A 25,551-nucleotide genomic window follows, 5' to 3' on the forward strand; every position below is an offset into this window, starting at 1 on the left:
GAAAATGGCACATTTCACCCTCGTTAAATGTGTGCTGCCACTCAGATATTTCATATCAGTGACCTATTTAATAATAATCCAGGCAACCCTGGAAACTCGTGTGCAAAAGCATTATTAATTTTCTTTAATAGTACTTATATTCTCAATATTTATATACGTATTAATAGTACACACCATAATTTTTTCTCTAGTTCACTTGTATTTCTTTATTTATCATGCTTCGTAACACCCATGCTTTCCATCTTTGTATACATAATGCTACAGACTACAAATGTTACTGAAATTTAATTTACATTCACACTTTTCATCAAATTGCCTAGATGTCATGAGTATAGATCTGCATGTTACACTCTAACCTAATTTCATTAGTATGTTTTTAAACACTTACCAATATCATCGATTTTTAGGCCTGGTCTCAGCGTGTAGTCTGGTTCTGTGGGCTCTGGCTCATCATCCACATCAGAGGCTTGCAGGGAGAGAAAGAGAGTGAAAACAGAAGTAATTGTGTGAAACTAAATCACAGTTGACCAGAGAGCTGGGGTTTAAACTACTGTTCCAGCCTAAAGGATTTTAATTACATCCATTCTGACATCTTGAGGGGGAACATGCAAGAGAGTGGCAAGACAAGGGTGCAGAGGTTAAAAAAGCCCAGAGCAGACCAGACTGACAAGCTGTAACATCAGCAGAGCTCTCAACAAAGAGATGGGAAAGAGAGAAAGAGGGCTGTGAGGGACGGCAGATCAAAACTGAAGAGGGCCAGTGTGCGAGAAGAAAGGGATGGAGTTGCAGAATTGAAGGAGGGAGGAGAGGTTAATACTACAGGGCTGTGGAAGTTAAAAGGACCGGACAGGCTAGGGATCAAAGACTGTGTGTACACGAGCATGAGTGTGTGTGACCGCATGTGTGAGCGGGCGGAGAAACTGAAAGGTGGCAGCAGAGAAAGAGAGAGAGAGCAAGAGAGAGGGGAAGCATAACGGTACGTATACATAGCCACCCACTGACCGAACAGAGCAATTAATGGATTCTGACAGGGAGCGGTGGAGAAAGGGTGAAAGAGCAGGAAAGAGAGGGGAAGAGGACAGGAAGGAGGCGGAGGTGATGGGGTCTTTAAAGCAAAAACTACTCTCTGTGGAGGAGGAAAACGGGGATAAAGGGAAGAAGGGGACAATGAGGAGCAATGAGAGGGGACTTGTGTGGTTTTTTTTTTAGATTGAAAAAGGTCTGTGGTCTGACAGATGGCAGTCCATAGGTAAAAATCTGCAGCAAAGTCTGAGCGCTTCAACAGAGGTCAAACCTCATACAAACAAAGACACAGCATGGAGCATACCTGTGGAGCAGCAGACGTACACGCGTAGTCTAAGACAGCTGCGTCCGTGGTGGTGAGTGGGCGTGGCTGCGCAACATAAAACAAACAGCAGATCAAAATGGTGAGCACACAAGAGACAAGTTTGTTTCCTCTTGTTAGCTGCAGATATTATGTACAGTAAAAAGTACCTTTATTAGAGTTTTAATATGATGTGGTATTCTTTTGTTTAAATTTTACTTTAATTTAAAGTACCAAAGGAACAAACCACATATTTCATTGCTGCTCTATTTAATAATAATAACACTAGTGAATTTCATTTATAATGCACTTTAAATTTATAGAAATCTTAATGTGCTACAATCAATAAAACAGTTAAGAGAAAATAGATTAAATATTTAAAATTTGAAATTAAAACAAGATACATTCCTTAAAAGGAGATAAGAGCAAAACTAAGGCTTTAAAATCTTTTTTACGCAAATGTGCAAAAACGAGAATAGGAAAAGTAAATTATTTTACAGTTTCTTCATGTGAAAATTCAAGCATGAATGACAATAATTGTAAAAGAAATCTATTCAGCTCATTTGGTTTCTGTTTAATGCCAGGCTGACAGGTATCAGTGCTTACAGGGATTCTTACAGACTTAATAACATCCAGGCACCTGCACTTTTCTAGCACTGCCTGGTGTCATAATTATCTAGAAAGCATGTTCTAAACCTCTTTTTTAGAATTTAAGAATAGGTCACATACTCTCTTAAAGCTTAGAAATGTTTTATTTGAATAATTCAACCAAACAACTCATTCAAAAATGGAAAAATACGTACTTCCATCGGATCATTTTAAGTCAATTATGAGGTTTTGGAAACAACACCGAGTGGAAAACTAAACAAAGACCAAGACATAACTTCTGTTTGTGACAGAGCTGAGCAGCTTTCTTACTGCTGCGCAGCGGAGCAGAACGTTCTGGAGACATCTTCCATTAAGCATTGTGGGCTGAATGGGCACGGCACTGATTATAGAAGTTTGTTTATGACATTTGTTGTCGAACTGTTTGCTGACGAGACCCAAAGTTCATTACTCATGTCATTTCGGCACAAGGTGCAGCGAGTTAATTTGATGAGCAGTCAACAAAATGAATGAGTCTGCTTGACTGCAAGGTGATGTGATTAGATGTGAAGCAGTAATTTGTTATCCTGAAATGATACTGTGTTCTACTTGGCTCGGAAGTCAGATCTGGGAGTTACGTGTGATCCAACTTAACCATTCTCCAGTTGAATGTTGGAAAACCAAAGGGATTTGTTAATTGTGGTGTTCAGTCACAAAGCTAACCACAATGAGCAATAACAGCCTAAAAAATATGCCTAAATATCTTTATTTTACCCATTTCAATCTAACAGAATATTTTTCTTACGATGCTTAATACATGACATGTTAGATTTTGGAGGTGGTTTTGGTGAGAAACTTCACGTTTCTAAGCCAGATTATGATTTTGAGAGCATTTAAGTGAGTTAGTAATGCAATAATATAATTCAGTCAATTCTAGTAAACAGTAATCATCTGGTCATGTATTAAAATTCATATATATATATTTTCCAATCAGGGAACGCAGAACACATTAGTCTGAAGGTGCATTTCTTCAAGGAATTCCAAGTGTGAAAGTAGTGCAGCATTACCATAAGATAGACTAACTGTGGAAAACTCCCTGCTGGAGCCAGCGTCGTGACGTCAGAGACATTATTGGGGATGTACCACGCGCCTGCGCGTATTCATGACTCTTGACTTTCAGTGTGCTTCGCTAGCAGACACATGCAGTTCTGTTCCAGCACCTCACTAAAATGTTGAATTCTTTGTGTGTACTTGTGCGTTGATGACAATGTAAGTACATAATTCATTTCATCCGCTCGTGTTTCTTACACGCTGTTTAGTTCGGCAACCGTGTAACCTTGGTTACCGCGAGCTCCAACGTATTTTGATGAGGAAATGCCTATTTCTTAAACGCCTGGCTAAACGCTCATTTCTTGGTTTAACGTTACAAGAATAGTTCAGTTTGAGAGTTGCCTGGCAGTACTCTGAATTGTAGTGTTATTTCTACTGTTCTGAAGACGTTCAGGACGGTAAACTAGCTTCCAAATGTAGCATCGAGCGCTTATGGAGCCGGTATGTTCGAGTGGATAAACATTTTCTCGATCTTGCGGCGGGAAGAACTGCTTCTACCATTTGTGGTCTTTATGCACCACCCTGTGGTCATTAAGTGTACTGCATCTATATGCTCTGTATTAACACTCTGAGTGCCTAGTTCTCACCTATATTATCCTGTTATTACTTGTTACTTGCAGTAATTCTCTTCCTTGTTACATTAATGTTACTGAAGTGTTACTGAATTACAATTATATATATTGTTAATGTAACTGGATGTATATTTGATTCTACCTGAAATCGAATATTCTGCATACGTTAGAATTTGTATATGCATACGTGGAATTTAGATGTACAATATTCTAATTACTCTTTCTGTATATGTTTATCTTGCAGAGACCACACACACACACACACACACATACACATATGTTTATCAATAAATCCCATAACATCACCTAAAGTCGCAGCTGTTCTCTGACCGGAGCACATAGTCAGTGAGGGGGCGACTAGCCATCAATGTACACGTCCGTCACAAGTGGTCCTTCGAGCCGGAGTAGCTCCGCCCACTGCGCTATGGCGACCTTCCAAGGTGAATACAGAGGGGACAACATCCAAGCCCGTCCTCAGAGAGTGAGACAGGTCCCACGGCATCTTGGGGACTACGAACTCGGTTTCCCAGCCAAACAGCTGCCTCCCTTTGATCAACACCCCCATCAGTCTACCGAGAGTCAACCGGCTAGCCAGCTAGCGCCTGCCGAATTCATCACACCTGTTCCAACTCCGCAGAGTGCAAGCAAAGAGGAGCAATGGCATCGCATGGAAGCACGCCACAATGACCTAACCAAACAACTGCAGGAGTTGCAGCTCGCAATGGACAATGTTAAACGACTGTCCTACCCACAAAGTGCTCCAGTGTATCAGCCACCCTATCCTCCACAGTTCACTAGAGTGCCAAGGCTAACCCTGGACAGTCCTGCTAGCAGCCATTGGTCAACACCAGTACACAGCCCCACTCGCTACACTACTGTAGTTGACGAAGAACCCCCACGGCAGCCAATGTCACAGCGCAGCTCCCCATCACGACAGCCCAGTCTTCAACTGCAGACCGGGGAGCCAGGTACACAAGACCAAGCCATGCTTAGCCAGCCAGTCCACCAGGCCTTGGGACAAGTGCCGGTTGATGACGGATGGATTTCCAACCCCATCTCTGCACCCCATACTCCAAATAGACAGAATGGACAACCGCTACGGTCTGTGCCACAGCCCATTATGCCTCAGGCTCCTTTCATATATCAGTCCTACCCTCAGTACCCTGCCTATGCACCTGCAGTTCAACACTACTCCCATTACCCATCACTCCTGCCAGCTACACAAATAACTACAATGCCAACGCAAACGCCTAACAGGCAAACCGTCCTACCATCGGAACCTACAGCTCCTGGTATCCTGGAAATGGCCATTGCCTCTTCCTACGGCATTCCAAAGCCCAAGCTTATCCCATTCAGCTCTGGCAAGGAGAGTGACTTCATAATGATGAAGAAGGGACTGGACAGTGTGCTGGGTCCACACAAGCACCTAACCGAGGACTACAAGTACCAAGTACTCCTCGACCTCCTCAAACTACCAAACGCCTATCAGGTGGCAAAGAGGTATGTCAACGACCAAATGCCATACACCAGTACTATGCACGCCCTTGAACAGCGTTATGGTCAGCCGCGCCAGCTTGTCCAAGGAGAGCTGAAGGCTATCCTGAACTCTCCCCCTATCAAGCCAGGTGACGCACAGGCCTTTGAGGACTTCTCATACGCTGTCAGCACTTTAGTGGGCCTGCTAAGCACTATCGATGGTTCCTCTCGAGCTGAACTGAGATGCGGCTCTCATGTGGATACGCTGCTGAGCAAGCTGCCCGCCACCTACAGAGACCGCTTCGCAGAGTATTGCATAGCTAAAGGGATCATCCGCAGTGGCAGTGACCGGACATACACACTCCCTGATTTTGCCGATTGGTTGGAACGCAAGGCACAAGCTATTCAGGTGGCAAGACGTGCTACTGAAACCTCCACACCTGCAGTCACTCAGTCCGAGCGCAGGCACAAGACCGCCAAGACCCAACCACCTAAGTCTGCTACTATCTATGTGACTAACCAGCCTGAGAACTCAGAGCCACCACAAGGTTCTGCTACCTTCCCAGCCAGTTCTAATCCCGGCCAAGCACCCAAGAAGCGAGAGCGCTTTAAGCCCTATTGCCCTTACTGCTCCAACCAAGAACACTACCTCAGTGCCTGTACAGAGTTCGCCAAGCTCAGCACAACTGAGAAAGGTAATTGGATCAAAGAGAAGAGTAAATGCTGGCGATGTGGTCGTGGACACAAGCCGGAGAGCTGCACCTTGAAGAAGCCATGCTCCACCTGCAATGAGCAACACCTTCTTGTCCTGCACGAAGTGGCCACCAAAGCCTGCCAGAGCCTTTTCACAGTTGCTACATCTTCCAGCATGGTGTACGTCAGCCAGTCCAGTCACTCTAGCCGCGTCATGGTGAAGGTCGTCCCTATCCAGCTGCACAGTGGAGGCAAGACGCTGGACACTTACGCCGTACTGGATGACGGCTCTGAAAGAACCATTCTCCTCCCTGCCGCTGCCAAGTACCTTGGCCTGCAGAGGGAGAATGAAGTTCTGTCGCTTCGCACTATCAGACAAGATGTAGTGAAGCTTAATGGAGCGTCGGTGTCATTCGAGGTATGCAATTCTAACAGCACTCGAAAGAAATACGCCATCAGTCATGCCTTTACCGCAGATGAGCTCAGTCTTGCAGAACAGTCCTGCCCTGCAGAGATACTCAAGAGGAGGTTTGATTATCTCCGTGGAGTTCCGGTGCGAGGCTTCAACTTAGTACAGCCTTTACTCCTCATCGGCTCCGATCACCCACACCTGATCACTCCTGTATGTCCGGTACTGAGAGGACCTCAAGGCAGTCCAGTCGCTGTGTGCACTCTGTTGGGATGGGCCATACAGGGACCGACCAACTTCCTGCAGGCCCCCTCCACAGAGACGTCATGTCTCCAAGCAGCGTTCCAGTCTCCTAATCAAGACCTACATCGGCATGTTGAGATGCTCTGGCAAGTCGACACCCTGCCGTTTCGTTCTGAGAAGGAAGCAACACGCTCCAAGCAAGATCAGCTGGCTGTCAACACACTGGAACAACGAACTGTCCGTGTCACCGTAGATGGTATAGCTCGCTACGCTACACCTCTACTTCGCAAGTCATCAGCCCCCAAGTTACATGCGCTTTCATTGGCAGTGATGCCCTTGCTACGAGCCACAGAGCGACGCTTATCCGGCAACCCAGATCTGGCCAAGGTATACAACGAGGAGATCCACAGGTTGGAGAGAGCTGGATACGTCGTCAAAATCAGCAGCGATGAAGCAAGCCAGTCAGAGGAGTCCTGGTACATTCCGCACCACATTGTTCACCACAACGGGAAGGCCAGAGTCGTGTTCAACTGTTCGTTCAAGTACCAGCAGACTGCCCTCAATGACATCCTACTTCCTGGACCTAACCTCGGAGCCTCACTCCTCAGCGTGCTCCTCCGGTTCAGAGAGTACCCGGTAGCCATCAGCGGAGACATCCGTGGGATGTTCCACCAGATCCGGTTACTTCCAGAAGATCAACCACTCCTTCGTTTCCTGTGGCGTGACATGGAGAAGGAGCGTAACCCAGACATCTACGAATGGCATGTTCTACCCTTCGGGACTACCTGTAGTCCGTGCTGTGCCATATATGCACTGCAACAGCATGTCAAGACCAACAGTGCCAGCAACGAAGAGGTCCTGAACTCAGTCAACAACGCCTTCTACGTAGATAACTGTCTTCAGTCTGTCTGCACTCCAAAACAGGCTAGACAGCTGATAGACAAGATGAGAGCTCTGCTTGCTGCTGGTGGATTCGACATGAGGCAGTGGGCAAGCAACCGACCAGAGGTAATCGCCCACCTTTCGTCAGAGGCAAGGTCTGAAGGCTGCGAGCTGTGGCTAACTGCAGAGAGAGCGGATCCTCAGGAGTCAACCCTAGGTCTACGGTGGCACTGTCCCTCAGACACGCTTGGCTACAAGTACCGTCAACCAGTTACCTCTGAGCCCACACTGAGGAACGTGTACAGAGTCCTAGCATCCCAGTATGACCCACTAGGGTATATTATTCCGTATACCACTCGTGCTAAGGTCCTGATCCAAGCCCTCTGGAGACACGATCAACAGTGGGATGAGCCCATCACCGGGGAACTCCTCTCGGTGTGGCAAAATTGGGAGATTGAACTTTCTCACCTTCAGCACGTCAGCATGCTACGCTGCTACATGCCTGTCAACGTGAGCGCTAAACCTTCTAATGTCTCCCTACATGTCTTCTGTGACGCCTCTGAGAAGGCATACGGATCCGTTGCATACCTCCGTATGGAAGATGCAGAAGGACACTCACATGTGTCATTCGTTATGGCACGATCCAGGGTTGCACCACGGAAGCAGCTATCCATGCCTCGCCTGGAGCTCAGCGCTGCGTTGACCGGAGCACAGCTCGCCAAACTGCTGCACTCTGAGCTCACTCTAACTATGAGTTACACCGTCATGTGGTCAGACTCCACCACGGTGCTCAGTTGGATCCGGTCTGACTCAGCACAATACAAGGTGTTTGTTGGAACTCGCATAGCGGAAATCCAAGAGCACACCGATGCCAGTGACTGGAGGTACGTTCCCTCCGACCAGAACCCAGCTGATGACATCACTCGGGGGAAGTCACTACATCAGCTCGCTCAGCCACCCGCTGGAACAATGGTCCTGCCTTCCTGTATGAACACCCCAGCCAATGGCCAGAGAACTTGGTGGTGAAAGCAGAAGATACAGTAGAGCTCAGGAAGTACATGTTCTGTGGCCAGGTTACAGTCCCTGACACCTATCCCGATCCACTGCAGTACGTGACCTGGTCTGACCTAGTGGACGCTACTTACCAGTCTCAACACGGGGCGGCTGTGGGCCCCATGCCTGCTTCAGCTCGCATAGAGACAGAAGTAGCTCTCCTGAAGTGGGTGCAAGCAGATAGCTTCCCTGAGGAACTCAGTGCTCTGCAACACGACCGTCCAATCCGACCTAGTAGTCGCCTCAGATCTCTCTCACCAGAGTACGACCAGACACTTGGCCTTATTAGAGTGGGAGGTCGCCTCCGCAAAGCTGATGATTTACCCGAAGACTCAATCCACCCGGTCGTCCTGTCACCAGAGCATCCCATCACTCAGCTCCTGGTGAAGGACTACGATGACCGTCTTCTACACGCTGGTCCAGAGCGAGTCTTCGCGGAGATTAGGAGGTCATACTGGGTCCTCAGAGGCCGCCAAGCTATCAAGAAACACCAACGACACTGTGTTGAGTGTCGTAGATGGCGAAGTAAGCCTACGATCCCCAAGATGGCCGATCTGCCTGCTGCGCGTCTTCGTATTAACAAGCCGCCATTTTGGTCCACCGGAGTGGACTGCTTCGGCCCATACACTACCAAGTTGGGACGACGGCACGAGAAACGTTGGGGCATCATGTTCAAATGTCTCACATCCCGCTGTATCCATCTCGATCTGATGCCAAGTATGGACACGGACTCCTTTCTTCTTGCCCTCCGCCGTTTCATAGCACGCAGGGGCAAGCCCTATGAGATACTCTGCGACAGGGGTACCAATTTCCGTGGCGGTGAGAGAGAACTCCAGCAATCTTTTGCTGCACTTGAGCCATCGCTCAAGGAACAGCTGGCCAAACAGTGCATCATATTCAGATTCAACCCCCCTCTCGCTCCACACTTTGGGGGAGTGTGGGAGAGGGAGATTAAATCGGCCAAGGCCTCCCTCCAGACAGTCCTGAAGGACCAAGTTCTGCCAGAGGAAGCTCTAATGACTGTACTCATTGAAGTTGAGGGAATCCTCAATTCTAAGCCCTTAGGCTACGCATCTTCAGACTTGGCCGATCCTGACCCGATTACCCCCAATCTCCTCCTCATGGGGCGGCGAGATGCTTCACTTCCTCAGGCAGTCTACGGGTCCAGCGACCTACTAGGACGACGCCGATGGCGACATAGTCAGGTACTTGCCGACCTCTTCTGGAGTCACTTCATCCGTAATTACTTACCTGGTCTACAGCCACGCCAGAAGTGGAGAACTACTACCCCAGACCTGGCAGTGGGCACTGTCGTCATGGTGCTCGACTCACAGCTCCCAAGGGCGCTATGGCCCGTTGGGCGCATCACCCGCATCATCCACAGCAACGACGGCAAGGTGCGAGTTGCAGAGGTAGACATCAAGGGTAACCTCTACACCCGTCCAGTCGCCAAGCTGGTCGAACTTCCAGAGATGCCTGACAACTGAGAACCCAGCTGTGCTAATCCAGCAGAGACTTTCCTGGTCTACGTATTCATTCCACGAATCCGGGGGCGGCTGTGGAAAACTCCCTGCTGGAGCCAGCGTCGTGACGTCAGAGACATTATTGGGGATGTACCACGCGCCTGCGCGTATTCATGACTCTTGACTTTCAGTGTGCTTCGCTAGCAGACACATGCAGTTCTGTTCCAGCACCTCACTAAAATGTTGAATTCTTTGTGTGTACTTGTGCGTTGATGACAATGTAAGTACATAATTCATTTCATCCGCTCGTGTTTCTTACACGCTGTTTAGTTCGGCAACCGTGTAACCTTGGTTACCGCGAGCTCCAACGTATTTTGATGAGGAAATGCCTATTTCTTAAACGCCTGGCTAAACGCTCATTTCTTGGTTTAACGTTACAAGAATAGTTCAGTTTGAGAGTTGCCTGGCAGTACTCTGAATTGTAGTGTTATTTCTACTGTTCTGAAGACGTTCAGGACGGTAAACTAGCTTCCAAATGTAGCATCGAGCGCTTATGGAGCCGGTATGTTCGAGTGGATAAACATTTTCTCGATCTTGCGGCGGGAAGAACTGCTTCTACCATTTGTGGTCTTTATGCACCACCCTGTGGTCATTAAGTGTACTGCATCTATATGCTCTGTATTAACACTCTGAGTGCCTAGTTCTCACCTATATTATCCTGTTATTACTTGTTACTTGCAGTAATTCTCTTCCTTGTTACATTAATGTTACTGAAGTGTTACTGAATTACAATTATATATATTGTTAATGTAACTGGATGTATATTTGATTCTACCTGAAATCGAATATTCTGCATACGTTAGAATTTGTATATGCATACGTGGAATTTAGATGTACAATATTCTAATTACTCTTTCTGTATATGTTTATCTTGCAGAGACCACACACACACACACACACACATACACATATGTTTATCAATAAATCCCATAACATCACCTAAAGTCGCAGCTGTTCTCTGACCGGAGCACATAGTCAGTGAGGGGGCGACTAGCCATCAATGTACACGTCCGTCACACTAACTAATGGTAATTTTATGTCAATTTACATAAAATTACTAACTAATATGAGTATCTATAAAATGTATGCCTGCATGTAGGATTAGCTTATTTAATCTTAAAACTAAGTGTTTGTCAACTGCTCCCTCTCAATTTACAGTTTTCTCTTCAAACCTTCAGCAATTCATTATTTTTTCTGTCCTTTAACACTCTAAGGACATCAGTTATACTGACATATTCTCGGTGCAGGTTGCAAGTTCAACTCCACTCACAGATGTAGTAGTATTCCTGGCCGACGTGGAACTCGTAGCCCAGCGAGAAGGCGCTGTAGCGCTGGAACTTCTCCGAGAACTTGATGGGTGCGTGGGGGGCGTGGGGCCGGTTGCACTCCCACCTCTTGAAGCCAAGCTGAGGGTCGCAGTTCCTGTAACCACGGTAGCTGACCATGTAGAGGATGTACTGCTCTCCAGTGCCCACCATGCGCTGGCTGTCATTGTAATGAGGGCAGTAGATGTCCAGGTAGTCGTTGACGTTCACCTGCATCGTGTAACCCTCCCTGCGGAGACTGTGCAAACAGGAAAAACAACACTGAGTATGAAATTCTACATTAAGTATCTAAATTGGCATTAAGCTATGTCAATTTACATAAAATTACTATATTATGTAAGAGTTGCTAATTACTAATTATTATTTATTAAAATTGCTAATTACAATTTACATAAAATTACTATGCCATTTTACATAAATTATTCCACAACTTATGTAGGTGTAGCCCTTTTCTTTTTTCAAATTATTTTGAATAAACTAATCACTCAGGATGTTCAACGAGTCCGGTCCACTCTTTCGATTTACAAACTAATAGGTACTAATGCAATCAATGCACATGATAAATTACCAAGAAGCATCATGAAAAACACACACCAGACAGGTCAAGGAGAAAGTTACAGCTTAAATAAGCGATGGATTATACAACAACATTAAACTTTGAACATAGTATAGGGGAGGATAGTTTTAATTAAGAGACAGCTGAGAGGCATGTGGTAAATCTGAAGCTGCTGCAGCAACCCAGAGCTCAGGTGGAAGAATCTACTGACAGGTCAACTGTTCAAAGGTAAGCAACTACCCAACGAAAATTACAAGAAATCAAGTTTACTACTATTACCATGGTTTAGCATCATGAAGGAGACACAGCAAACATATAAAAGAAGACTCTCTAGTCAGATGACACCAAAATGAAACTTTCAAAGTGTGTGCAGGAAAATGAACACTGTAAATCACCCTGGACACCCCTTCCCCATCGTAAAACATGGAGGTTCCAGTATCACCTGTCAGTATTGATGCACTGCACATATTCATAAAACGTTACACAACATTAGACATTATAAAACATTATGCAGCATTTTTGATGAAACTATGAACATTTAAAAGAGAATCAAAGCAAACGTTCCACCCTTTTTTTAATATGTAGTATCTTTCAATCTTCAAACAAGTAAAAGTTTTAATTATCAGCAGATTTGAGCAATTTCATCTACACACATGTTAGCCATGTAGTCTGCTGTTAAAATTCCAAGACGTGATGCAAATACATCAGAATGTAGTGTTTGTATTCTTTCTGCAGGAATGCCTTCACCTTATCTAGATATTAATAACACAAAGCATGTGTGTGTTTGTGTTTATTCCTGTCGGGTTACTGTATTTAAAGAACATAGAGCTTCCTCTTCAGGATGGACTCAAGGGCCCAGGGCCACAAGCTTCTTCTCCTGGTGTCAGCGCTGCATTGTCCCCTAACCCCTGCGCTCGTACATCAACCGGAGCGCAAATGCTGTGCTCGCATCAGCCGTCAAAGTCCTGGCAACGTTCCTCTCCATCCTCCCAGCTCATATATCAGCGTCAACCCTAAAAAAGGCTCCGCTTGACAGAAAGATAAGGTCTGATTGTGAAGCTGTGTGGGCGTGCGGGGGTGTGTGTATGTGCGTGTGTGAGACAAAGTAAAATAGATTCCTTCCTGTCACCCAAAGGCATCTTCCTTTCCCTCCCCGTCACACATACACAGGCCCATATCTGTGTGACACAGACCGTTTGCAGTTGTAAATCATACACACATCGATGGTCGTCTGTACACACTCACTCACTCACTCAAAAGTTAGATATGTGACAGGATAAAGTCACAAGGGGGCAGCAGAGTGTAATCTTTAGCCTCTTTCCCTGTTTGCCAGTTCTAGGTCACGTCTCCAGGGAGATTATTATTCAATTATTAAATGAAGATCGAACCTCTGTTCCCAGTGTCTCTGTCTCTCTCTTTCTCTCTCTTGCTGCTGCGTTTCTCGGCTCAGTTAAAACCCTTCCTGGATTTGTCTTTTTCTCAAAGCTCTTTGTTTTTTTTTATGTCTTTCTTTTAGTAACAAAGACAGTTAAAAACTCATCTTCTGCTCTCCACTCACCTTCCTTCACGTTCCCTCATTATGTCATTTACTAACCCTTTTTACTTTTTAAATATAACATTAGAAGAACAACAAAGTTTCTTTCATGTTTCCTGGAGACATAAACCAGGACAAAAAACCCCATAAAGAACAAAAGTGAGTTTCGGTCCACGAGGGAGGCGTGAATGCAAATTAAGAGAAAGAACTCTGAGAGCAGGAATGTAACAGACTTAAAAAGATACAGTTGGAATGTTTTATGCTCCCAAACAAAAGCAAGTTTACTGAGATGAAGGGATAATGGGGGGGGGGGGCATCTGGGGGCATCATCCTGGAGCAATCTGAAAGTAAATGAGTTTCCAAAGATAAAAGCTGGCTGTAGAATTCCCACTGTACATGCGATGTTGCACAATGCACAAAACAAACACTGCATTTCATGCAGTGAGATCTAAGGGGAATATTAAGTACACACACACGTGGAAACAAATAAGTGCCCAATGAAATTTTATGTAAAACTCTCATCAGAGTGCTTGAACAGCATAAAGCGAAGTAGTTTTATGTCAAGGGTAGTCAGAAAATAAGATGTGGTCAATTTAATAGTAAGATTAGATAACAGGGAGTATGCAGGACGGAGGAGGCGCATGAAAAATGTATTCAGACCATCATTTCCGATATCAAACCCTTAATCTTATCTGCGCAGGAAAATACATCTGCTACTATTATCAGCACAAGCATGTTTAAACAAAATGCTTCTCATGCATGTAAAAAGGAACTTTGGAATGACTGAGAGTAGAGCCTTATTTAATCTGTACAACTTAAACCAAATTACTTGTTTGTTTTCTATAAGAAAATGAACAAGATACAAACTGTAACCTGAATTTTTTTGCTGAGAAACAAATGAGTCTGTGGAGTTGAACAACAGTTGGTACATCTTCTTATACGGTAAATTTTATACAGTAAAATTTAACATAAATTTAATTGTAACCATATGGTAAAATTCTGGCAACCACAGCTGCCGGTATTTTACTGCAAATTAGAGTTGTTGTTTTTTCTTTTTCTTTACAGTGTAGTTGTAATAGTCTGGTAAAACTGTCATACTGTTCCTGCAATCTTCTCCATTCTACAGGGGAAAATTGTAAATATAATCATTTATGACTAAAACTCATTTCTAAATTATTTATTAGTGTCACATTGTTCCAATCTCTGCAATCATGTCTTTAGTTTTCGCTCTCATATTTTTCATGAAGAGTGATGGACTCATCAATTGGCCAGTTTTGTTGTGAATGACTGATGAGTGATTGGCACTTCAAACAATGGAAACTCAGGTTTTTTTTCATGTTCAAAAATGCATCAAAGCTAAAAAAAGATAAGACACTTTTTAGCCTGTAAATGTTCTAAGAAGAAATAAATATGCAGATACATATTTTGCAAAAGATTTGGGGATATTCTTTAATTTCTGTTAAATTTAAAACTATTACCTCTATCAAGCACCGTGCAACTACTTACTACTTGTTACTTTTAAGTGTTGAAATAAAAATGAGATCAAGTAAATCTTGTTGTATGTTTTACCGTACTTAGAAAAGAAGTGGAAAACATCAGGTCAGACCTAAAAAAACATGGAAGTTAGTATCAGAGAGTTGATATTATCCTACCTCTTGCTCTTTGACTGCGACTGCGTATTTGATTATGTTCTATTAAATTGTGAATTTTTTTTCACATTTTTAAAATCCCCACAAATTTTCTCTCTTTGAAGTGCCACCTGCCTAGTTAAAGCTGATAAGAATCCAGTTCAATGAGTCGCCTCTTCAGCAGCACAACTCAGAGGAGCTGAACAGCAGTTTCCAAGAGCCAACACACACTTATATATAAACAGATCCTCCAGCGAGATGGAGAGATGGAAAGATCGGCAGGAGAGATGGAGGACTTATAAGATGAGACAAGGGGTAGTTGGGGTTAAAAAGCAGCAGAGTGTGGCCACTGGGGAGCAGAGAGAGATAGCAACAGCTAAGAGCAAGATCAAAGAAGGCCCGGATCAATGTCACTACTGTAAAAATCACATCAGTGAGGGTGTGAGGGGGAGACTTACAGAGGGCATGTTGCCGATATAAATCAGTCAGAGGCAATATAATGCCACAGAGTTGCCCCCTGCCTGCCTATTATTTGCCTCGCCTCTCGGAGTATCGTGCTTCAATAAAACACTTTGACAGAGAGCGCAAACAGCCCGTTTTGTAGAACGAGCTTCAAGGACTGCCTTACTTCTCCTGCTGTTCATTAAAAGGGGCTATTGGGGCTAAGATAGTATTGGAGGAAGCTGCACAGCAATGAAATCCCTATGGCATTAAAAAAAAGATACAACAGAATAATAAAAAGATTTTATTTATTCATTTATTTTTGAATTAAGGTGAGTTGTGTTATAATGAGAGGCAACGCCTAAATCTAGAAAAAAATCTGAAAATATATAGAAGGTACACCTTTTAAAGCAGCTTTCAATACTGGAATGAAAACAGACAAATAACAGTGCACATCACAACTATTTGCAATTATGAGACTCAGCTACTATTATTGCAACAAATAATAGTACAGCCGCCTGTGTACAGCCGCCGTTGTGATCCTGGTCCTTAACTGAGTTTTTTCCTTATATGACTTGTAAAAATGTCATATGTGAAACTAGTACAAATATTCTTAATAGTCAGTCATGATCTAAGGTTTTACCCAGAAAGTTAGCTCTTTCAGGTTCTTTTCCATTTGTAGAGCCGACGGTGGAGTGTACTGCTAAATATTTACTTGGTTCGTCAGATACGTGCAGTGTTGCACAACTGTATGTGTTTTCTTTTCCAATTGATTTAGTAGCAATATGAAAAATTCCAAAAGTATTTGTAAAGAGTTTAGTTGAAAATGCAACACATTATTTCATAATTCCACTTTTTAAAAGTTGTCATCTTTCTGCAGATACGTTCCAACGCCATGTTGAAGGGGAGGCGAACGCTGCTCAACAACAGACCCCGATAAGTGGGTTTATCCCAGTAGGTGATATTGAGACACTGAGGATTTACGTGTCTAAGTTTTTCTGTTTACTATTTCTATCTGCTGAGCACTTGGCCATCAAAGTACAACCCTACATGGGGTTGATTAGGCTGCAGTGGGTGTTTGAAGCTGTTTGACAGTCAGCAAACTACCAAAAAAGAAAGATAAAAATATAAATGCCAAGATAAAACAAGGTTACAGAAATCAAAGGAGGCACCGCAGATGGACATAAGGTTGGGACAGATTAAAAGTTGTCCAGTAGCGTAACAAAAAATTGCCAATCAGGATTTTTAAAAGCCTCTCTGCCTCCTGGGGCCTAAAATCTTAATCGCATCTCAGTTTGGTACAGAGATGCGAACACTGTTGCGGGAGGACTCCAATCAGTCAGCGGAGCGGTAGGTATAATTGAATGGCTCCCCTGCTGAACGGAGACTCCCAGAGATTTGTAGCATCAATGAGGCTCTCATCAAACACAGACAGGAGTCTTCCTCACTGCATCCTGCTCCTCTTTTCTTTTTTCTCCTAAACCCCATTCGTTCCCTCTGTTTCTGTTTGGTATTGCCTGACAGCAAGCATGTGGAGCTGATGAAAAACTTACGTGTATACGTTTGTCTGACGCCGTGAAATGGTTGACTTGATTCTAAATCCTCCCCATTAAAATCAGTATGTTTCTAGAGTGTGTCTTAACACAGCAGTATATGCTCCCTTCTCTACACACAAACCCACACTTTAACAAGCATATATAGCAGTCTAGCCCTGCGCAGCGTTGGTTCATCATCGGTAATTGATCAAAGTATTAGAGATAACAGGGATTCTTGATTAGAGCCCTCACATATGATCCAATTAAACGGGCATCTTTTCTCTTCTCCGTCCTTTTCCCACATTTGCTTCACTTTTCTGCTCTTGCCTTACCGTTTGCACACTACTGTATTTCCACTTCCTCTCTCTTTCCTTTCACTCTTATTCCTTCAGACGTCCTCTCAAAACCTCACGGCCCGCTTTATTGGCCCCTTTGATCGAGCTGTCCGGCTCCAAAGTGGAGCCACATTCAACAAGCATACTGTCCAGCACGATTATGCTCGGTAATAAGCATGTTCTCCTCGCACAGGCATCCATCACATGTGCTTTTATTGTGGGTTCCATTCTCGCACACGCAGATAGTTGGAAGGGAGGAAATGAGCATGAAGGGAAAAACAGATGGAGAAAGGCGAGGCCAAAACACATGCTCGACCAGAAGATGAAGGAAGGAGAATAGAGATGTCAGAATACATCAGGTCAAAGAAAATAAAGAACACCTGAATTTTGTGTTGGTCTGCAATTTGTTATCTCCTGGACAAAGATCTCTTGTGTTTCTCCAAATATCTGCTGGAGCCATTTCTTTAGTGTGGGGGTCAATGTCCCGACTGCTCCAATGACCATGGGCACTACTGTTGCTTTCACTTGCTAAGCTCAACTTTCTTGTGTTTCTATTTCCTGATAATTCGATCATTTACAATGGCGCATATTTATATATAAATATGTTTGTACAACATATCACAAAGGTGGACTAAATTTGCCAATTAGAAAATTGGCTGCACTGTATTTTAATTTGGAATATCAGAGTAAAGGGGGCGATATTTAAAGCATACTCGTCAAACTTTACTTAGTAGTATTTTTAAAAACGCTGGAAACTAAGCACTATTTTCCATTCACTTCAGTCATGCACTACTTTGTGTTTGTCTAGGACATAAAATCCCAATAGAGTACATAGAGGTTTGCAGTTGTGATGTGTGAAAATGCGTAAAACTTCAAATAGGCATGAAAACCTTTGCAAGGCACTGTGTCGATCACTCAATATTTGCAAAACAAACCCGTCTTTCATTCCTCTTCTGCCACTTTGTTCCCATCAACCATCTGTGGGCTTCTATATCCCTCTGCTTCCCTGCATCTCCCTCAGTCTCTGTTCCCAAAGCCCTTACACGAGCAGCAGTGATCCCCTCAGACGCTCGGGACATCAGAGGTAAAGAAACGCACTGAAGAGAAAGAAAGCATACGTTCACTAAGCTTCTACATGATTGATGGTGATCCTCTCTGATGGCTTTGTATAGACTCAGCACTCAGTGAGACATTACCCTCTGACCCAGCTATTGATTCCTACATGCACTGTCCCAAACATACAACACTAGCCCTGACCCCCTTGTGCCCACAAATAAAAAACATTAAAAAAACATACTAACATCAGTACACTGCCCTACACATTGATCGCTTGGAAGCGTACTGTGAAACCTGATCAATCGACTGCATTACAATCATTGCCCCAGCCTGTTTGGGCTCACTTCCTGGCAAAATCACGTGGCAGTACGTGTGCCGCTGACTGATGTGTTTGGGCCGGCTTCTGGAGGCTTGGATATCAAGACCACTCCGGAGCAGGGATAAGCCTGTAGTCCCTACAACAGCAGCTTATTACTCAGATCCCTCTGCAGAGCCGTTTTACTGAGGGATCTGGGCTAAGAAACGGGGCTCGCCAGGCGGAGGGACTGGCGCCATCAATCAAGCAGACCTGGGTCATGGAGAATTTGCAAATACCTCTTTTTCTGCATGCACTTGTTTTAACCCACTTGAACTACAGGGTGGGTGGGATGATTCTGCCTCATAAAACATAAGCACTCCTAAACCCCACTCACATGCCACTATATTAGGAACACCTGTTCAATTCCTTGCTAACCCAAATAGCAAATCAATTCTTTCTATCTATCTGTCTGTCTGTCTGTCTGTCTGTCTGTCTGTCTGTCTGTCTGTCTGTCTATCTATCTATCTATCGGTTCTTTACAACCCGAGACAGAAAATAATTCAAGCAACAATTACAAAAAAGTTGGGAAGAATATCATCTCTGATAGCAGAGGTGATATTCTCTGCTTCAAGCCTCGAAGCAGATGGGCTACAGCAGGAGAAGACCACATAGGTTGCCATTTCCCACTGAGATAGATTTCATTTCAGGTCGAAGGCAACATGGAAACCTCATTTAGACATGAATCTAGGATGCGTTGAGTCATATCTGTGAGTCAGACCTGTGCATTTACATTAACTCAAATCTGTTGTAACCTTGTCCTTACAATTAAAAAAGAAATGCAGGGTTCACAAAACTCAAAGTGTTCATTGGATTTAATGTTACATTTGTTATTTTTTTCAATTGTAATCCAATATGTGTACAACTATTTTTGTTTATTGGATTGCAAGAAATGAGAGAATAGTGGTAAAAATAACCAATTATAGTTGAGCTCAAAATTATTTGTACCTCTTGGCATTAGCATTTGTTTTATTGCTCAAGTTTCAAGCAATGAATCTGCCTTCCATAAAATCTAAAGGACATAAAAAGATTTAAAGCAAGAAAAAAAAATCGTACTGGTAAAGTGTTCCTAATATTGTGGCCAGTGAATATATTTAACACCATGATCTGCTTGTTAGTGCCGTGCCCAACTGCGTAGCCGTATGTGGTCAAGTTTTCCGATATATTAGGAAAAACCTGGGGGACACTTTATGCAAGACAACAGCTCAGAGGAAACTGCAACTTTTATTTAACCCTCACACTAAATTAGAGTGCAGTTAAACACATGGCGTACTTTTTTTCCTTTGTTGCTCTAAAGGAAGCAAAGAAAAGCAAAACCGAGGCGAGTGCCAACTAAGCTCCAGCCTAATGGGCTTTCAAGACAAAACCTCAGCTGGCTTTCAACATTAGTCTCTATGACGACCAAAGAAGTCCTCGATTTTAGCAGAAATAGAGGGGAAAGAACGAGGGTGGGGAGGACATCAGGGGTTTGTGCTAAAATACACCCCCCTTTACTTTAACATCCTCTTTCTCTCTAATGGCCAATTAAGCATTACTTATTATCATTCTGTATTATCACAAATCATCTGCTATTACTGTGCCAAAACATGTTTTAAAGCAAATTAAGGTGGGGAATTTTTAGTTTCTGTTTTGTTTTTTTTTCGTTCCTTCTGGGTCCAAAAGGAGTAGGCTGAAAGCAGTGAGGTGGAGAAGAAGTGTTGCTAAATCTGTTTTACCGTACAACCAGTTTTATATGTTTCACTTGCACTCCAGGGGAGATGTCCACAAAATGAAATATGGTCAGAAGAAAAGACTATGTTCTTTTTTTAAAAAAAAGGATCTCTAAAAATATTCCTTAATATTTGTATTTTCAAAAAGAGACAGAGAGAAAGAATATTTAAGCAAACGCTGCAATCGGTTAGGCTCAACACTAAAATACCAAGCAAATAGTGCCATGAGATTAGAGGAAAGTGATAAATATCCTGTCTCTTAAATGTGAAATGCGCTATTTTCTTGAAACTGAAAATGGCATTAACTGCACATATACTCAACGTATTCATATATTCTCCCAATATAGCCACATTTCATCATAGTGAGATTGTGAGGCAGATGCAGCATCCTGCTTCATGCATTGTAGGCAAACTGGAGGAAAGAGTTACTGTAAAGGTTTGCAACATGACTTAGGGACTTGTTTATACTGCAATGTCTTTGAATGTCAGTGTTTATTTTGGCTTTTAATTTGTATTACCTTCTTTACCACCAAACATTAAGGGAGACGCTAAGTCTCACTTTTCAGGCTGATTCAGGGAGAAAAAATAATTACCAGAAGAATAAAGACAAGAAAGACATGTTAAGCTTGTTGTCACACACAGGAGTAGCTGGTCTACAAAAGCTGCTGAGTAATGTAGTCAGACCCCTCACACGCAAGTACAAAAGAACAAGGCAACTAATAGTAAAAAAGAAAAAAGCTTTATATTAACAAAGAAATGGCCACATAGAATTAGTCTGACTTCTCTTGTGATATTATTAGTTTTGTTCTCTCTGAATATTATACTTTATTTGTATTCATTTGCTTCTGAAAGAAGAAAAAAGAAGCTTGAATCTGCTGTCATCGATCAAGCTACACTCAAACAAGCAGAAGGCATTTACTCAGTGACTTCCTCTTTTGCGATTGTATTCAGAAGGTAAAAATCAGAACTTCCACCTTGTATAAAGATTGTGCATATTTTGAAAGCCAGACAGAACATCTTAGACAGGACATATTTCAGTGATTCCTACAATTTACAACAATACTTAAAACAAAGTGACCAAATGATTTAATTAAACAAGTAAGACAGCCCAAAATACACAAAATTTGATATGGTTGAAAAAATCACCTTATCCTAACGCAAAATCTTTTCATGAAAACAGTGTGATTTTTCTAAAATTGACATGTTTCTATTGAGCAAATTTATTTCCTAAGTCCATTTTGCGCAATTGGACATGTAGTCAGTGAAACACAGTTAGAGATATCTATTGCTATTGGATGGTTATGTGAAGAGAACAATAAATGTTATCACCGGTGAGCAGCAGCAACAGCTTCTCTTAGCTTTAGTATAAAAAAAAAGATGGACAGTGATGGCACACGCACACACACGTCTTTCAAGTGTTTAAATATGTCTGGGTAGTCTTGTCAGGCAGGAGATGACATTGAGCTCCAATGTTTCTATTAATGAACATTGACATCGAGAATTAATTAAAGGCATTCAAACATACTTGGTCACAAAGGCCTGAAATTAAAGCATGCTGATGGAGGCCCTTTGCTAATCTAAACAATGAGAGCTCAATTACCCGTTTAGGAAAAATTGAATCAATGGAGTGAAACAACGAGCGGAGGAAAACGAAAGCTTGCTCACCAGGAAACAATAATGATCAAGCTTACCTGATTGTGAGCTTTCTATTTTTATTCTTTGTCAAAGAGGAACATAAAAGACAAAGAGAGCATACTGATGTCTTTGCACAGAGAAAGCATGCAGGCCAAAGTGACAACACAAGCACAAGGCTTTGTCGGCTAATGAATGAGCAAACAAGTTTTTCGACCCCTAAATAAAAGTCAGCAAAGGCCTACAAATAAAACACAAAGTTGGAACTTGTGTAGCTTATGAAAGAACAGAACAACTGCCTGAATGTATCTATAGCATGTGGAGTCCGTACTTACAAATACATAGGCTTTGTTTCATTACACTCAGTCAGTTCAACAGCCAGGTCCTCACTGTGCTGTGAAAAAAGGATTTGATTCCCCATATATTTCTTCTCTGTGTAAAATAAGATCTTAATGTCAAAGATAACCTGAGAAAATACAAAACAACTTGGCCACTGTGTTAAAAAGTGATTGTACCCATAACCTAAAAACTGGTTGTGCCACACTTGGCAGCCACGGCAACCATCAATCATTTGTTGTAATTGGCAACGAGTTTTTAAAATGCTGTTATGGAGTTTTGGCCACTCTTTTTTGCAAATTTGTTTTAATTCCAATATTCTGCCGGTGTTTCAAACACAAACAGTCTATTTAGGTTCATGGCACAACATTTTAAATAGTCATGCAAAACCCTTAATTTTGTGTGACCGAAGCGTGCTCATCTGTTTTGGAACAGCCAGGCATTAAGTGTTTTGGGATGTTTGGCCTTCTTCATGCTGTGAGACAGGTTCTATCTAAGCAATATCTTGGTTCTATAGACCTGCCTGTGAGTCAGGCCAAGGTGTGGCTAGAGAAGGTGAGCTAATATTAAAAAAAAAACTGTGATTATTCACAGGTTAGTCAAGACTTAATAAGAAGCCAAAATGTATTTTTCACCTGGGGTAAGATTGTTTTGTATAGTTTTTATTCTTTCGTTTCTTTTCCACTTTTTGCACTCATATATTTATCAAGCTTTTTTTGGAAAGCAGGTATGACAGAGACAACATAAAATGCAGTACCAGAAACAGTGTACTAAATACAGACAAACCAAACAGTAACTAAAAAAAGAGACTATAAAACTGAAAGGTAACTGAAAAAACAAACAAATAAAAAGAAAAGCAAATCCTGAATACATGCTAAAGTTTGAGATACTCTCAATATGAAACTCAGTATCTTTTATCTTTTCAAAAAATAAAATCAAATTTTGCAAATTGCCTCCTGTGTTTAATCAGGCTGTCTTTGCCTGATATTAAAATGCATTTCTTGACATAAAACATTTAACTGTTACAAAAATAAATCAAAACAGAAGAAATCTGTAAGGAGAAATATATTTTTGAGAGTACTGTAGCTCTCCCGTGCAAAAACTTTAAGAGTACAAATGCAGGGTCTAATGAAAATATAAACCTGTGACGGCAGAGCAGCAGAAATATTAATGTAAAAAACAGAGACAGAGTTTGAAGGGATTACAAACGGAGAAGGATCTTGATTTGTTGGCATGTCAGGGGGTGTTTGTGTCAGTGCTTGATGATGTGGTCGACTCTCTCCACTGAACATGAGCAGTCTGTCAAAGTATCAGAGTATCAGTAAAACATCCCTCCTCTCATGTCCCACCCATCCACCCTGCCCCCACTATCAGCCATTCTCTTATGTCTCCTCATGCTTATCAGCATCCTTCCATCTGTCCAACTTTTACTTTCTCATTTCTGGTCCAATCTTTGACGGTCCTCTCCTAAGAGACATATTCCTCTGCCAGCTGTCAATCTGTCACTCCTTCCTTCTCACTGTCCTGTTTCTTTATACGCCAACAACTTGTCAATTATCAGATAACTCCAAAAAAGGTGCGTTCATTTGCAGAGGAGATCATATTTTAGAGCATATGGCAACATGTGTTGCAAATAAAATAGATGTTTTATCTGTATTGAGATGCATGAATGTCAAGGACACTGTATATGATTCGTCCTTTTGATGTAAGGTGTAAGTTGTTGAAAGTTATGTAAAATATTTCAAATTGGAAGCTTTTAGTGGGAATCAATATTTGTGGGAATTAACTGGCAGAAGGCATGATTTAAAAAATGCATCATATTTAATATGAGCATTTTGTTTTGTCATTTGCCGATATTCAACATACTATAAACGACAACATTACAATTTAACACATTATATGTGTACTGCAGCTACACATATTACACATATACATATTTAATAAATTCATCTTTAGTTTCCAGTGAAACTAAATAAGGCAGCTCTGTAATCTGGTATTTGTTTGACAATTCTAATTTTTTTTTTTTTTTTTTTTTTTTTTTTTTTTTTTTTTTATCACAACAAGTTGAAAAGCTGTAATTGGCTCAACTCTGAGCTAAAGTGCAGCTCTTTGGTGTAAATAATATTTCAACACACATACACTCATGACAGCAATGAGCAGGTGGGCACCTGGGTCCATTATAAAGCAGATAGCTTTAAACAGAATTATAGTTTATTGGTGTTAAGGTGTCTTTTAGAAATGTGCTGTATTTATTTGTATTCTGGCATTTACTGGAAAAAAGGGGGGGAGAAAGGAGGAAAGCTGTGGGATGTGCATTTGAGGCCTCATAAAGTCTTCCCACGTCCCAGTGCAACATCCTGGCCATATAAGCAATGCCTGCTCCGCTCAGCTTTGCTGCTGGAATATGAAATATGCATGGCCCATAAAGAGCATATGGACCATCCATCTCAATATCCGCTACAGCGAACCATCAAAAAGATCATTAAACCGAACACACACTCGCCTGCTCGCACACACACAAGTACACACCAAATGGCACATAAACATGCACTCCCACGTCGTGCATAATGGTTTATCAGTTTTCAGCACCAACTTTTTGCTGACAGCGTGCACGCAGTGAAAAGCAAAGGCATGCACACACTCATTTAGGAGATAGGAGGGGATGTGACATTAGTTTAAGTAAACTAGCACACCGCAGAATTTTTCCGTTCATTTTGACACGTTAACAGCTGCCGCGTCAGAATTGTCTTTGTAAAGAAAAATAGTCCCTGTTTCTGTCTGTCTTACATACAAACACCCTCTAAACTGTCACTTTTGATATTGTTTTCACCACACCTCTGATAAGCTCTGTCAAAATCAGGTCTTCTGGCCATCCACTGCCGGGAATTCACATTTAACATTGGGAGAAGAGACAAAGGCAGATAAACAAAGTGCTTAGATAAAATAAAATGTTAAAAAACTCTCAACAAATTAGGAGAACAAAAGAAAACAAAAGGTGATTATTGATAAAGGAGATGGAGATTAACTAAAAAAATAAATAAATCTAGGAGGAGAGAGTAAGTTCTCATTCAGATTTTGCAGGAAATGACCACTGAGTGAGTATCTTTGCATCCAAATCTGCCCTCTGTCCTCTTTCATCGCCTCTTTTACCACCCTATCTCTGTAATCTTTTCCTACAGCAGGTGTCAGCGAAGAGCCTGACACTAAGTCAGCGTCATATTCTATCATCCATGCAGACA

The 25,551-nt window shown here is 42.4% G+C and overlaps 1 protein-coding gene across 5 annotated transcripts in view; it reads right to left on the reverse strand.

Annotated features, from left to right (window-relative positions):
• The window catches only part of efna3b (ephrin-A3b), a 79,208-nt gene that overhangs the window by 11,819 nt on the left and 41,838 nt on the right, over positions 1-25,551 (reverse strand). For 4 of the 5 annotated variants that reach the window (XM_028013011.1, XM_028013008.1, XM_028013010.1 and 1 more), the window contains exons 3-5: positions 11,141-11,433; positions 1,328-1,393; positions 389-466 (exon numbers count right to left, since the gene is read on the reverse strand). In XM_028013011.1, coding sequence (XP_027868812.1) covers positions 389-466; positions 1,328-1,393; positions 11,141-11,433 — 437 coding nt within the window. Of the gene's footprint in view, positions 1-388; positions 467-1,327; positions 1,394-11,140; positions 11,434-22,311; positions 22,437-25,551 lie in introns of those variants that run through there. The other variant, XM_028013012.1, reaches the window with a different exon arrangement.

Source organism: Xiphophorus couchianus, chromosome 3 (genome assembly GCF_001444195.1).
Source record: "Xiphophorus couchianus chromosome 3, X_couchianus-1.0, whole genome shotgun sequence".
Taxonomy (NCBI): Eukaryota; Metazoa; Chordata; class Actinopteri; order Cyprinodontiformes; family Poeciliidae; genus Xiphophorus; species Xiphophorus couchianus.